Raw genomic sequence first — 15,558 nt, 5'->3', positions numbered from 1 at the left:
AAGTAAATTTATTCTGCTCCCTCGAGTGAATCCCCACTGTTCCAGTCTTTCTCGGCAAGCCGGTCTATTTTCGTCCTCTTGAGAAATTCGTTGAAATGTATTTGCAGCCTTGTACATTTCACTAGTTGCTGCCAATTTTGCTTTTGATATGTTTCTCAAACAATTGAATTTCCAAAGCACACATGTCTGAACTTCGTTGACCACTGCACTGTCGCCGAGGCATGGCAAAGCAAATAAAACGGTCAAATTGAATCAATGCCGATGAAGAGAGCGGTGAGACTGAAACAATGCCACAGATCTGCGTGGAAATACAGCATGACAGACAAGAAGCAGTGCGGCCGCAACTCGCGCTCAACGCACTGCCGGCCAGGATGTCATTCACATATTGTTAGCGCAAGTAATAAGAACAGCAAACTAAAGCGGCATGAAAGCAGAAGTACTTTTAGCCATATTCGTCCTTATTACAACCCGTATTACCATTCATACTTCTTGCGTGGATATCAAACAGGTCAGCTATTCTTTCAGTGTATTTTGAAGTAAAGTGAGACATTGTGTGTGAGCCGAAAATATGGCTGTGCATCAGCCATAATTGCGTTGGTACCCGTTATTTCCAGAACCATTTCAGTAACTATAGGTTTCGTCTTTAGTTGTACATTGATAAAGTGGACGCATATGTATTTTCCTTTCCAGAACGGAATACCACCATCAAGAGAACATTCTAGGGTGCGTAAGAAAACAGTTCAACGCACTGAAAATGAGAGATGGATGTAGAGTGCAACTGCAAAGGCGAAAATTGCTGGGGCCATTAATGCCGTATAGAGCAAGCTTTGTACCACGTTCCGTAAGATAGATTGCTCGCGTATGCATGTAAACGGTTTGGGAATATAGGGCCTTTAGGGGGACGTTTTTCCAGTGACACCTGGGCAGAGTCTGACGTTCATTGCGCACCCACCGTCATGGACTCTAGCTTGACATCAAACTACAGTACTGATTATGGTGACTTCACGCAGCTGGTTGCATGGGTCTGGTGATTTCTGGTAAGAAAATTTCATAAATGGCAGATCACACGCATCCCGAACAAAGCGACGGTGCAGAGCCGCAGTGGAAACGTCCTGCGCGTGCATTTGACGAGAAGCTCAGGACATGTTGCGACATCAGGAAGCCGCAGCGAGAAAAACTAGCTTTGAACAACCTGCCTTGGTTTTTTTTTGTGGGTATGCTTATGCTGGCCAATGCATTTCCTAGGCCCGTCTTCTCAAAACCCTCAGTTGGACGCAAAAAAAAACTGAGAAAACTCACACGGTTTATATATATATATATATATATATATATATATATATATATATATATATATATATATATATATATATCGTAATGTACTAGGCAGAGAACAAGAGACAACACCCGACCCTGGGCCAGCTGTTCTTATTTTGACTTCGTTCTTCTCTTCTTTGCTCTAGCTGCCCGCGCGCCGATGCGCCAGCGTCTTTCTTGGTCATGACACTCGGCCATGGCTGCGCGCGCGCGGAGCTGGCGGCAAAGTTTCTGGTGGGCGGGCTTGGCTGCATCGTGGTGGTCAGCCCGGGCCACAATGCAACATGGAGCGACAGTCTGGGGGAAGCATCTCTGGTGGACGGCACTGGCTGCCTCGAGCTGGTCGCTCTTTTGCACGCCACGATGTCCCTTGAAAAAGTGGTGTGTACTCGGGCGGCCGGCACTGGCTGCCCCGTTGCGGCCGACGCTCTCGGCCGCGATTTGGTCCCGATATCTGCCAAAGGTAGATCTGGCGGTCGATATAGAGGCTGCATCTATGACGTCAGCCTTGGCCACGCTGAAACTGGGTGCCAGAGTCTTCAACAATCTATCGGGAGGTCGAGACTGGCTGCATCGTTGTGGTCAGTCTCGGCCATGGAGGGACTCTTTGTGGGAAGCAGCTAAACATGCACCTTACAGCGCGCTTCGGACGTGCGGCAAAATCAGCAGCAGGCGTTGAACTCCGGACGAGGGTAGCCAAAAGAGTATCCCGAAAGACGCGCTGGGTACCTTGGTCTCTACCGGCGCCATCACCGTAGGCGGTTCAAGCATAGGCGATGCTGGTATCTCCACTTGCTTCAGTAAAGGTGATATTGGGGCTGGCTTCTCTAACTGAGCTGTATGAGGACTGGTATCAGCCTCTTCCACTGACATGATGGCATCGCGTACCGGCGAGGGTATTGAGAGCAGTAGTGGCGTGTCGCACCTGCGTCTGACGTCATTCGTAGGACAGGCGGAGAAGCTTACTGCCGCGCGGCTGGAGGGCTCCGAGGAACCTTCGAGGTGTTGCTCCACTTCAGATCGGTGTGCGAATGGGGTTGCGTCGGTGGAGGGCAATGCAGCACAGTCGAGATAATTCTCTGCGGCTGTTTCGTTGGAGCACCGCTCTTCAAGAGGTCCGACTTCGGTAGCAGCCTCTGGCCGCAGTGAACTTGCTGCGGGTATTGACAAAGTGTCTAACTTCTCGTGTGGTAAGCTGCAGCACACAGCTGCAGCCTCGAGGTGGAAAGCCTCTGGAGCTTGCTCCTCGATACCGGCCAGGTTGGACGGAGTGGTGGTTGAGAGGTGGTAAGGATTACGACCGAAAGCAGCTATGAGCTTCCAGCTCCACTCCGCCTATGACCACTGCTTCCAGCCTTCATACTGGTGCCACGCCGCTGCACCTTCCCGAAGACGGTCTGTGGCCACATACTGTTTCTGATTTCCTGTCCAGGCCTTGCGCATTGCTATCGCGTTGATGGTTGTCACCCAACCGTCGGCGTCGTTGGACCCCATGGAATTCCGGTAGTTTGCAGACGGCTGATGATTGTGAGGTGGCAGGTGGCAATGCAGAGATCCCCTACGCGAAGCAGTCGACCTGGTGTGAGAGCTCGATGAGAGAAGACCGAAGCTGCCTGCGTTGCTCCGGTGTGCTTGCCTCAAGGTCGTATGTGGCAGCTACATCCAACGCTGCGTTAATGTGACACAGTGCTGGCAACATTGTAGGAGCTTGCTCGGCGATAAACGCGGATTAGCGCAATGGTACGCTGCAGGTCCGTGGTGCTGTCGGGCATTAAGTCCGAAGAGTCAGTGATCGTCGTCTTTGAGTAAGTTGCAGTTGCAGCACTCACCCCGGTGTGGTCGATGAGCAGGGAAGCCTGGATGGCGTTCCGTGGCGGCTCGTTTGTTGAAAGAGTACCGCAACGGGAATGTAGGCCATGGGAAACGTGATCGACCTTCCCAAGGGACAGGAGCTGGTGTGGATCCCTGCCGTGAAACGGTGGCAGGGTCTCAATCAGCTCATGTCCTAGAACCAAAGGGGAGGCTTGGACGCCGTCCACAGGTGGTCTGAAGGGTGGCTGAAGCGGCGGGTGGGACCCCATCGCTAAGGAAGCGTTAACGGCGTTCCTTGATGGAGAAGCCCGCACTGCCGACGAACCACGAAGACACGTACTGGTGGCTTCCCGCAGAGGGTTCACTTGTCGGCTTGCGCTGACGGCAGAATCTATAGCCAAGGACGCGTGGACGGCGTCCCATGTGAAATGGTACCGGTAACGTGTACTGCAGCCGCCGAGGAAGCCTTGACTCCGTCCCCTAACGGTGGTGGCAGTGGCGGCAGGTGAACGGCTGCCAAGGAGGCCTTGACGCCGTCCTCAAGGGGCACTTATCGCAGCGGTCCTAGATGATGAAGCCGGGATGTAAGCCTTCTTCTTCGTCGACTGCGCCATTGTGATGTACTAGAGAGAGAACAAGAGACAACACCCGATCCTGGTCCAGCTGTTCTTATTCTGACTTCGTTCTTCTCTTCCTTGCTCTAGCTACCCGCGCGCCGAAGCGCCAGCATCTGTCTTGGTCATGACAAATATATATATATATATATATATATATATATATATATATATATATATATATATATATATATATATATATATATATATATATATATATATATGCGTGCCTGTAGATATGAAAATCAAAGAAAGAAGAAATCCCGAAAGAGGCTCCGGCTCGCTTAATCAGACTTGTGTCTTCTGAAGCGTGAGCGCGAGGCGTTAACCACTGAGCCATCACAGAGCACGTCCTTCAACGTTCGACAGCAAGCTATCTTTATCTATCACTTACCGCTGCTGACGGGCATCTAGGGGGGCAATCGCGTTTTCAGCAAAATAGCGCAATCCGCACGCGTAGCGCCATCGTCACAACGCGGCGGCCGCACTCTCATCACGCAAGCGTACTTTGGCCCGCAAAAAGCTGGGGATCGAGGCACACGCGGGCGCCCTTATCTTACGGTGGGGAGGATGGTACGTCTTGGCTGGCGTTCAGCGATTGTTTTAGATCCCGGGCGCACAAAGATCACTGCAATCATTGAACAGTCTACTTTTGCGAAAAGAGCGCGTTTTTCAGACCCAGCAAAGTAACAACTGAGACACTTATTCGCGTTCATCTGTACCTGTGAGTACATTGCGTGCGTCATTTGTGCGTGCAAAACGTGGCGCATGTTTGGATCTGCTGGCCATTCTACGCGTGACCTTGCCATAATTTGCTATCGCGTTCATTGCCTTGCATTTGCGGCAAAATTGTGCCTCCTTTCGTTTGCTATGGTGGCTTCAGTTCTTACTAATGTTCGCTGTCAGATTGATGATGATGAAGAAAAGTGATGATGAAGAAAAGACAATGAAATTTCCACGGACATGAAAACATGAGGAATGTCAATGAAGCAGTTTACTATAGCGTGTTATACATGGGTAGATGAATAGATATAGATAAATAGATAGAAGATGTTCATTATCAGACCTGTGTTGAACTGAATACTTCTTTAATTCCCGGTTCTGTATAATACCCGCTATGGAACTGCGTTTGTAGACGTCGCGAGCTAGATAGGGGAAAAAAAATATATTAACTAATAAATACTTGTCCAAATTTTAATTTGCTTTCGTAATAGCGGAAACAACTATTTCAGCAGTGCCCTTGTTTCGCATACCATAATAATGACTTGCACCTCCTGTTTGCAAAGTTATCTTATTAGTGTGACCTTGCTCTAGCTGAAAAAATGTGCCGTGTATATTTTTTTACAGAATTGTTTTCTTTCAGTTCGTTAACACTTCTCAGAAAATATGGACCGTGAGAACAACTAATAGAGCATTTGTTAAATGCGAGGCAGATCAAATGAAATCAATTCCTCCACTGTCCATTGATTTTGTAAGATCATCCTCAATTATGGGAACAAGGTGAGTTTGTGTGCTCAAGTTGGATTGAATTTGCTACCTGGTATTGTTATCGCTCGCAGCCGTAACCTGCGGATACTGGGAGTGTTTGATAGCCAACACAAGAAGCGGATGACCCTCTTTTACAAAGGTAGGAATTCATATGCACTAATTCAAAACTGTAAGAAGACTGCAATAAACCTGCACGATGCGACCGCCTGAAAATATGGCCTTATTACCTTGTTCTTTTTTATCAGTGCATGATAAAGTACTCGTTAACCTGGACCACCGCTTACGGCATTACGTGGTTTGGAATTGGTTGTAAAATTATGTTTTGCTGAAGCTCCAGCCCTTAAATATATCCACAGGATATTTCAAAGATGGCATATGTGCCACATGCACCGTGTATTGCCATGTTTGTATAATCTGAGATGCTTATTTTTATACCCAACTTCTGTACTACTGCCGCTTCTAAAAATTAAATCACGGCATATGGACGAAGTTAATGACGATTGAGAAGAGAAAAGAAGCGGGACAAAAGCGAGCACTTCAGTGTGTAATTCAGGAAGTATTCTTGAAATGAGAGAAACAGCTGCGCCTCTGTCGGTCGCCTCTTTAACAAAGGTTTCGGCGCAGGTCCTAACTTTAGCTTAAGAACCTGTTGAGCCAGTTCCTGAAATGACTAACAGGCATGTAGCCGGAATGCGACCAGGATCAGTTTCATTCGTCAAGTCTCTTGCTTCAAGAATGCCCCGCCGTGGTGGTCTAGTGGCTAAGGTACTCGGCTGCTGACCCGCAAAATGCGGGTTCGATTCCCGGCTGCGGCGGCTGCATTTCCGATGGAGGCGGAAATGTTGTAGGCCCGTGTACTCAGATTTGGGTGCACGTTAAAGAACCCCAGGTGGTCAAAATTTCCGGAGCCCTCCTCTACGGCGTCTTTCATAATCAAATGGTGGTTTTGGGACGTTAGTTTGAGTTTGAGTTTGAGTTTATTTAACCACTTGAGAAGTACACGAAAATACAATGTATACGTGGTTAGGTGCGAAGGGGAAAAAGCTGCATTTCACAGCTTGACTGGCCCCTTCACGCAGAAAAAAAATCAATACTACAAATTAACAAAAATTACAAACATTACAGGCAGCGGAAAGCGACAATACCAAAGGAAACACGCGTGTGGCCCATGACAGCAAATAATAGAATCACAGCTCTAAAATACATACAAAAATATTCATAACGAAGCAATGCATGAAAGAATAAAAACTGAATAACCATTACAGAAATCACCCAAAATTCATTTACAACACAATCAGCACATCCGATTTAACATTTCAGTTTTAGAAAATACACGCAGATTATCAGTTGTTAGTTTCCATTTGTTCATCACACTTGGAAGGCGGTAACGTAGTGTTTCAAATGCATAGTTTGTGCGAGAACAAGGTACATGCCAAGTCTCCGTACAGCGAGTAACGCGACTGGCAGGATTTGGTTGCAAGGTGGCCAAGGTGCGTAAAGAGGTACTTCCTCTGCGTATTTCTGATTTAAAAGCTGACAGAAGCTGGTATTCGTAATAACAGGTAATTCTTAAAATTCTATATTTTGCAAATAATGAAGCAGTGTGTGCGTTATAGGATACACCTTCAATGCACCGCAAGGCATTTTTTGTAACACGACCAGGTTCTTTAGAGATGCTTTAGAGCCTGTAGACCAGACCAGATGACACTAGTGTAAATTTGAAGAAAAAAGAGCATTGTACACTAATATTTTTTGTTTCACAGGTAGTATGTTCTGGCATCGACGCAACACACCTAGAACTTTACAAAGTTTGTGACTAATGTGTTCTGCATGGTAATTCCATGACATATGTTCGTGAAAATGGACACCAAGAGTTTTAACTGTTTGGCAGAGTTTAATTTCAACGTTATTAAGTATTAGCTTGTGAGACGTTTTAAATGACCTGGCTTTCGCACGGAACAGTACAGCCTTGCTTTTAGAGCAATCAGTGTGTAAAGAATTAGCCACAGTCCAAGCTTATATTTTATTTAGTATTTCATTAGCAGAAATAATGAGGTCATCAGCCGTTTTCCCAGAAAAAAATATACTAGTATCGTCCGCGTAGATTACATATTCTACAGAGCTGTCATACGTACAATATCGTTGATAAAAATATTAAATAATAGGGGTCCCAAAATGCTACTTTGAGGTACGCCATTCTTAACGTTCATGGATGATGATAGCTCCCGACTGATTGATACACACTGTTTCCTATTAGATAAGTAGCTTCTTATTAAAGCTAAAACGGTACCGCGAACTCCATAACAGTGAAGTTTTTCTAGCAAAATATCATGGTTTTATTATATTCAAAGCTTTCGAGAAATCTAAAAATATTCCTAGGTTAAGTTTTTTAGCTTCTATATTTCTTAGAATGAATTCCTTCAATAATCATCAATAGACCCCGCAAATCAAAAAACCCCGAATCAATAAACCCCGCAAATAAATTGCTTCAAGAATAGCAATGTTCTATAGTTCCGCAGACATAATTTCTTCAGGTATTTTGGGAGGGCCTATTGGTCAGCTGCTCACTCCTTGAAAAATATCATCTGCTGCATGATGCCAACTAGCAGATATAGAATGTTCCACACTCACTGTGACAGCTGTGGACGACGCTGAAGAACATTCACAGCGTATGCGTGACCACTGCCAATGCAAAATTTGTGCGAGAGTTGGGCGTATAGTCTGGCTACTGCAAGTTGAGCTGCAGGTTTTGCGCGCTTCACGCTCTTCAAACCTGTAATACATTTACTAGAAAACATTTTTAACAGATGTATTGACGTATATTTTTTTTTGGCTTCATCAAATATAGTTTTCATTAACGTTATGTGACACAAAATGCGAGCTTGATCTAATTTTCTTCATTGCTCTATATAGGGTGTTTCAAGAAATGCGTCCTACTCAACAAGTTGTTCTCGGTCGAGTTGGTACGATTGTGTGCTGAACGTACACACTATGACACAAAGCTTCAATCAAGTACAATTCAAAGGAGTCTTGTTCATAAAGGCTTGCCTTTCATGTTTGTAGCTTTGTGTTAGTATTATTGTGTTCAGCGAGAAATGCATATGAAAATCTTACAAAGTAAAAAAATGCAATATTTGTTCCATGCCTTCATAATCCCTTTTGCTGCGCTGCCTTACTTTTAATTATTAATGAATCGATTGATATGTGGGGTCTCACGTCCCGAAAACACCATATTATTATGAGAGACGCCGTAATGAAGGACTTCGGTAGATTCGACCACCTGGGGTTCTTGTACGTGCACCCAAATCTGAGCACACGAGCCTACAACATTTCCGCCTTCATGGTAAATGCAGCCGCCACAGCCGGAATTCTATTCCCCCGACCCGCGGGTCAGCAGCCCAGTACCTTAGCCACTTGACCACCGCGGCGGTGCCTAATTATTGCTGGACCTATCGTTTGGGACAGTAGTATAGAATAAAGCTGCTTCATATCAAATTAGTCAAGATGGGTGGTCGAGTGAAATGGGAGAGCAATAGCCCTTTTTATGTGGATTCCACTGTTGCTTTCATATTTTTGAAACACGGACGCTGATTGATTTAGCGCTGATGGAGTCTGATAAGTTTCACCACTCAAACAGAAACGAGTGCGAGGCTGATAACATTTTTCACCTTCTTTCGAGACATCTAAAATGAACGAGTGTCACAACATAAACCATCGAACAGCTTCACTTAATGAGTGTGCGGGCTGTGGTAGCTTTAGAGCACGGATTACACATAATTGTCTGCGAATGCGGAATGACTGATGCGAGTGACATTGATATCGCAAGCAGTTGCCATATCTAGTCGTTTGTTGCACTGATGCGTGCCTGCGTTTCTCCCGGATGTGTGGTTGAATTTGATAACTGCGCAGTTAGTAATCCAAACTGCTTTATCGAAATTCTAGGTGTCAAGGAGGCTAAATATCTCAATCAGTCAGCCGCTTGTCTTCACTGCATAGAAATATCAAAGTAATTTAATTAGGTAACACCGCATTGAAGTGTCGTGTCTGTTTATGGTGTCTGCCCCTGCATACAATGTACCTCATTATAAAATCCATGCTCCAGCATTCAACTTCTCCTACTTCGACAATTCTTGCTCATGTTTGTTGGACCACCATGCGCACATTGCAACGAAAAAGCAGCAACACCATCCCATCTTATGCATTGTGTATTTGCTTCCAATCATGTTCCGCTATATGTGGCGTTATTTTCTTGTGCGTGTATATTTTTAAATGTTATTTAAGCTTCTCGCACAGGGACGCTGCTTCGCTTTGATATTGCGGAGGTACGCGTGAATGTCTGAACAACAATCAATTATTGTAATCTTGCATGAAAATATGGTACTCAACAGCTATTTACATATAAGCTACGCCTGTTTATTTATATTTTTTAAGGAAATAAACTCGCCAAATCAACTGTAAGAGCATTTAAATATGCATAAAAAGCGAACACTTCCGTAGGGACCAGCGGCCGAGCTAGTACACTGCTTTCAGCGTCAGAAGTGGCTGGTCAGAGCGCGTAATGTCTTTAATAAAGATAAAATACCAAAAATTCTCCTTGCCGATGCTGTCAGTTTAAACCTTGCATAGATGCTTCGAAATCGAGTGTCATTGGCTGCACACCCATGCTTCCTCAAAGGGAATACATGTACTGCACATCTAAACCATTTTCTGCAAAACAAAATTAGAAAAAGAACACTTTCTGGTCATAATTTACTGATTTTTATGTGTAAATCATTAAGCGTCATCAGCGATACACGATGCAAAGCAGTTATGAAAAACAGCACAAATAAATTTTTTTTGAAAAATTTGACACCAAGCTTGAGTTTTCATTGCTCCGCTGCGGTGGTCTAGGGGCAAGGTACTCGGCTGCTGACCCGCAGGTCGCGGGTTCGAATCCCGGCTGTGGTGGCTTCATTTCCGATGGATGTGGAAATGTTGTAGGCCCATGTGCTCAGATTTGGGTGCACGATGTGGCATGCCTGGAATCCCAGGTGGTCGAAATTTCTGAAGCCCTCCACTACGGCTTCTCTCATAATCATATGGTGGTTTTGAAATGTTAAACCCCACATATCAATAAACTTGAGTTTTTATTGTTTTCTGGAGGAGGCTATTACGAGTGCTGACAATTAAATGAGTAAAAACGAGAATGGGTACGCCCTTTAGCAGTCAGACCATTTCTTGCTCCATCGTGAAAAGGCACGAGTGGCCACTCTTTATAAAGCACACTGCTCTGCGGCAAGAGCGTTTAACACTAAGCAATAGAGCTTTCTAATGATCAACAGCATAATAAAAACGTCAATATTGGTTCATCACCATTTATCTTCTAAGTGCAGGCAATGTATATCCGGTAACTTGACATAATAACCATTAAGCCATAAGTAAAGTTAGACTAAGAAGCATTATTTCATTTTGCCACTGTGTACATCTCTAGTAAGTGCCTTAGAATTATAATATCATTTGTTTCTTTTTTCAGGCTCATTTGTAAGCATCGATACCATGGTTTTCATGGATGCAGACCTATCCTGCGCAGTGTTTAAGATCGAGTCTCTACGAGATTGTACGTCTTTTCACTAAATGTATGTTTTTAATTGTAAGTGAATTATCAGCAATGATTTAGCCACCGACGTTTCAAAACAACAAGACCAGGTTAATAAAAGCATAGGTGATGTTTAGGCAACACTACGCGATGTCACGAAACGAAAACGTGTGCTTACGGAAGTAATTCAAACAATCACTGATTGATATGTGATGTTTGACGTCTAAACACCACCATATGAATATGAGAGACGCAGTAATGGAAGGCTACGAAAATTTTCACCTCCTTGAGTTTTTTAAGTCTACCCAAGTCTGAGCTCGTGGGCCTACAGCATTTTCACTTCCATCAAGTATGAAGCCACCGCAGCCGTGATTTGATTCTACGACCTGCTGGTCAGCAGCCGAGTACGTTAGCCACTAGACAACCGCAGCGGGGTACGCTATGAGCATTAGGGGGCCCTAAAGCTTCGCCTTTAGGAGTTGAAATGAATAGCAATATTATGTTCCTAGTGCATATTTCAAGACTTATTGCATGAAAGCTTTTTAAATTGCTGTTCACCCACAACGTGGCCTCATGCAATTAAGTGTGCCACTTTCAGTATTGTAGCGGCTTTCAATCACGGAGCCCGTATGATATTCATATGTCTCGATGCCCTATCACAATAAGCGCTTTTCGAACACGCATTATTACAGCGAAATCTTTTATGAAACTTATACACAATTCACGTGCGGCACTGCCGCCACCGGTGTTCGCAACCAGTGTTGCAAGAAATAAAGAAAAAACTCAGTAAATGAAAACACACTAAAAAAAACAATGGGATTCGCACCCGGGTCTGCGGCGTGCCAGCCCAGTATTCTACCGCTAAGCAACTCCCATGCTTCGAAGTCGTTTCTAAACTCACTATAAGCAGGCTTCATGTCGCGAAAGGAATCTCGTAAATATAAGAAATAACGCGCTTTAGAACAATAAAGGAACAACCAGGCATCACACAATGCGAATTGTGTAACGAATGTGTCGTCGAATGCTCCAGCTCACTACAATAGCTTGTTTTTGTGTAGCTATAAAATGTGGCGCATACCTACTTCACTCATAATTCTTCATCGTAGTCAATCACTACATTAAAAAATTGGACGAAAATTCTAGCAAGTGTGTAGTGACTACTGCGATTATCCGAAAAACGATAAAGGATAGAATAGTGAATGGCGGCCTACTGCACAAAACTATGAATATTGATGGCTTAGTGGCTAACGAGCAAGTGTGCATGTAGGAGTTACCCAAGGGGTGTTTAGAAAAGAGTCTGAAAGGGCGCTTTTCCAGCTTTCGCTGTGGCTGTGCTGCGTGTTTCCCAAAGGCCTGAGGCTTATTTATTACTGCAATATCTCAAGTTATTTTGTGAAGCGTGACTTTTCATGTTTTATTCTGAAGCACGTATACAGGACGCATGTTTAAGTTAAGAAAGTGTTAGTTTCGCTGCATTTTCAAGCAGAGAAGAGTATTTTCACTTCACAAACGAGCAGACGCGTGGTGGTGTGGTAGAACATCGCTTGCCACACAAGCAACCTGGACTCAATCCCAACTCTAAGCCATGCTTATTTCGTTATTTACTTTATTTGCACCGTTCTCGATTTTTTGGTCACGCATAAGACGATGATTTTTCGCTCTCAACCAATTATCCCGATGCTGACACACATGCCGAAAATGGGCTCTTCACCACTATCGCGTTAGTTTTTACTCTGCATTTCTGTAACATTGTTTGCACAATATCTGTTCGTGTTTAACGTAGCTCTAGCCACGTTGACACTTGATGGTACATATATATCCGTACGGCTCCTCACGCCCATGATAAATGATTATGAGAACTTTTCTGCGAGCTGTAACAGTTAACAGTAAAATTTCGGTCACAGAAAGTTGGGTGAGTGTGAAAGCCAAGGTAGCATCTCGTATTTCTCACAGAATTTAGGGTAGGGTGGCATAGGGCATCCCCTGCGTCCTTTCTGGACAAACAACAACACAACAAACTTTTATTCGTCATCACCACCAAGGTCGCCATGCCGCGGCATGTCAAAGACTGATTCAATGCCACGACCGGACTGGCAAGCGCAACGCCCGTCGAGTATTTCCTGCAGAAGCCCCAACTTTTCTCGGGATGGGTATTTAGGAAGACTGGGAGTTACGACTTCGGGACGCAGGCACGTGCTGTAGACTTTTGTTTTGTTTTAGGGAAGACGCTTCTTAGCGTGTGGCCTTGTCCACCTTTGTTCGCCGTAGCCATCGTTAGCACACGGGGTGCTCACTTGATGGCGCTGCGGCGCTCGTTCCCTTCACCAGCACTTTCATGGGGCAACATCTCGACATCGGCGGGCGCAAGTTCCGCTATAACTCGGAGTACTATCAGAACTAGATGGACAAGGTGGTGTAACCGAGGCGGTGCCAAGGTGGTGTAGCGGTCATAATGCTAGTCTACGGGTCTGAAAGTCTCGGCATTGAATCATGGTCGCGTTTCTGACGGAGGCGAAAATGCTTGACCAGTATGCTGAAAGAACCTCAGGTGGTCCAGATTTTCAAAGGCATCCGCTTCGGCGTCCCTCGTAATCATGTGGTGGTTATCCATTGTTTACCTCCGACAAATGTACCAGAAAAAAACTTCAATGCCAATATTATCACAACAGACCGTTTGTGTGTTGTGTACAATTGTACAAATTCAGAACGATTGCAATCAGTACTGTGTGTTGGGCGCATCGGCTCAAGTGTATTTAGGTGAAACAATGCAATACAATACGAAGAAGCCTAAACTAGCCCACATATTTAGCGCATGTCATGCGCATTCATGTTTTTTTTGTTCTTTTTCCTGCTGTGCGCTCTTTCGTTGGTTCATTCATGGCAGTTTTCTAAATTTGCCTTTTTTTCCAGGGAATATTGTCTATTACGATCTGCGAGTCACAAATTCTTCTATAAGCCAAAGACCTCGCCCAAGCTGTCGAAATTTTTTCAGTCGCATTATAGGAATGGAGCCTCATTTTGTTGTTTACAGTTCTCGATGTCAGCAAATAATGAGAGCCGAGAAATAAATATGAGTTTTTTGAAAAGGATTGTAATTTTTTGGTAATACAAAAAGCACTGCATTCTTACTACTGCTGATGTCAGCGGTAACTGACAATAAAGCTAACGGTGTTCAGTTGTTCGAGTGCGTTAGTTTTTATCAAGATAAGTATGTTGGCGTTCCTGTTTTATTTGTGACACGCAAGTAAGAAACCTAAAATTTCTGGAACGGTGCCTATAGTGTTCATCATGTATGGTGCTGGTTAAAACGTTCCCAGGCCATGCTTGCATAGAAATACATGGGATAGTAACCTTGGAACTTTTGAATTTCTCCCCCCCCCCCCCGCCCAATCGTACTTAATGTTGCCCGTTAAAAGTGTGTGACACATACTCAGTGAAAGGAAACGCAACAAATGGCCCAGAGCATGTCAGTTTTTTGTCCCGAATAATGCGCGTTCTTTCTCTAAATGCTTTCCCACTAATGCCGTGGGTAACAATGAATTAGTTGATTATGAAATAGATGCACCTGATGATTATGGCTGCCTAGTTATCTTTCATTAATTTATCAAGCTTCCTACGACGCTCTGTGTCTATTGCCGCAGAGGTGAAGAGATTTCGCTAATTTAGGCGGCAGCTCGGCACTACGTTGTAACAGCACTGTTAGGGCTCCAACTTTCCCCAAAGCGTTATGGTATTTATCAAGTCGAAAACACACGAGATAGGCCGTGTCCGATATTCCAATCAGAAGGACCATTGTGGACTTCACCAACAAAACGCTGTACCTAGAATTCTAATTTCACCTTGCTGAAGAGACACAGTGCTTTGTGTTCCTATTAATGTTCAAGACAAGAAAAATACGGTCCTGAGAACTTGTTTGTCACCCAAAGCCTTCAGAGTACCACACTTCAGAGACGCCACGCCATTTGATGTAGACGTCCTGTATGTAGTCGATGGCTGATGCAGACATAAGAAGTACGGTCGAATAAGGAGGCGAGATGCAGAAGAGTAGCGTCAAGATTGATTTAACCCAGCGTTCTCCCTGTCTTGAGTCATGAGTGACTGCCAATTCTCTTTTAACAACATTCGTGTTGGTTAATTCAGGAAGATTTGAAAGGTGCTGCTCGAAAATGGCAGATTCGAAGTACAGTGTGATCAGATCTTATGGAAAGCATGAATGGGTAAGGTTGGTATGTCACTTCGAAATGAGCACATCGTTACGAGGTGCATGATCGTAGTACAGAGTAAACCTAAGTAGAAATGTTATGTGCACTAAGGCGCAAGTGTATAAGATGCAAGTGTGTTCTTTATAGACACGTAACGACCAAAGCCCTATCATTCGCAATACCAGCCCCCGCAGTGGTAGACATCTCAATTGTGCCCTACATGGCTTCCATATCTTGATTATCATGTTCCTGCCACCCTGTCATTTGTGTTCGTCGTCCATTCACGTCATGTAATGTCAAATGTAATATATTTGAAGCTGGCGAAACGGCCACGAGTGTGCTATGAGCGTAGCATGTAGTGAAGTTTTACATGGCAAGCATGTCATGATTATGCTGTTAGGTCGTGTCGTTTCCTTTGTGGTCTGTTCACGTCACGTCATACCAAAACTTTTGGTATATGCGAAGCCATTGAAACGACTACGTGCGCATCTTAAGTGTGGCATGTTGTCACGTTCTTACATGACACGCGTATCCAGATTATCAGGTTCGCACA

General features: G+C 44.5%; 1 protein-coding gene across 3 annotated transcripts; it reads left to right on the top strand.

Annotated features, from left to right (window-relative positions):
• The first annotated feature begins 350 nt into the window (after positions 1-350).
• LOC142771415 (uncharacterized) lies at positions 351-13,892 on the top strand. 3 transcript variants are annotated; one of them, XM_075872895.1, is made up of 6 exons: positions 351-508; positions 691-723; positions 5,104-5,240; positions 5,300-5,367; positions 10,741-10,824; positions 13,714-13,892. In XM_075872895.1, the coding sequence occupies exons 1-6, from the start codon at positions 425-427 to the stop codon at positions 13,869-13,871; spliced, it is 564 nt and encodes a 187-aa protein (XP_075729010.1). In that variant the 5' UTR covers positions 351-424; the 3' UTR covers positions 13,872-13,892. The 3 variants fall into 3 exon arrangements, with proteins under 3 accessions (XP_075729010.1, XP_075729011.1, XP_075729012.1); XM_075872896.1 differs by lacking the exon at positions 691-723; XM_075872897.1 differs by lacking the exon at positions 10,741-10,824.
• The last annotated feature ends 1,666 nt before the right edge of the window (positions 13,893-15,558 follow it).

This window comes from Rhipicephalus microplus, chromosome 9 (genome assembly GCF_043290135.1).
Source record: "Rhipicephalus microplus isolate Deutch F79 chromosome 9, USDA_Rmic, whole genome shotgun sequence".
Taxonomy (NCBI): Eukaryota; Metazoa; Arthropoda; class Arachnida; order Ixodida; family Ixodidae; genus Rhipicephalus; species Rhipicephalus microplus.
This window is presented reverse-complemented; position numbering and strand designations above follow the sequence as displayed.

Bases quoted from the DNA above. Each gene is read 5' to 3' on its own strand.
- LOC142771415 (XM_075872895.1), top strand. From the start codon at position 425: ATGAAAGCAGAAGTACTTTTAGCCATATTCGTCCTTATTACAACCCGT. The intron at 724-5,103 runs GTGCGTAAGAAA...GTTTTCTTTCAG, and splicing joins CATCAAGAGAACATTCTAGG to TTCGTTAACACTTCTCAGAA. The intron at 5,368-10,740 runs GTAGGAATTCAT...TTCTTTTTTCAG, and splicing joins GATGACCCTCTTTTACAAAG to GCTCATTTGTAAGCATCGAT.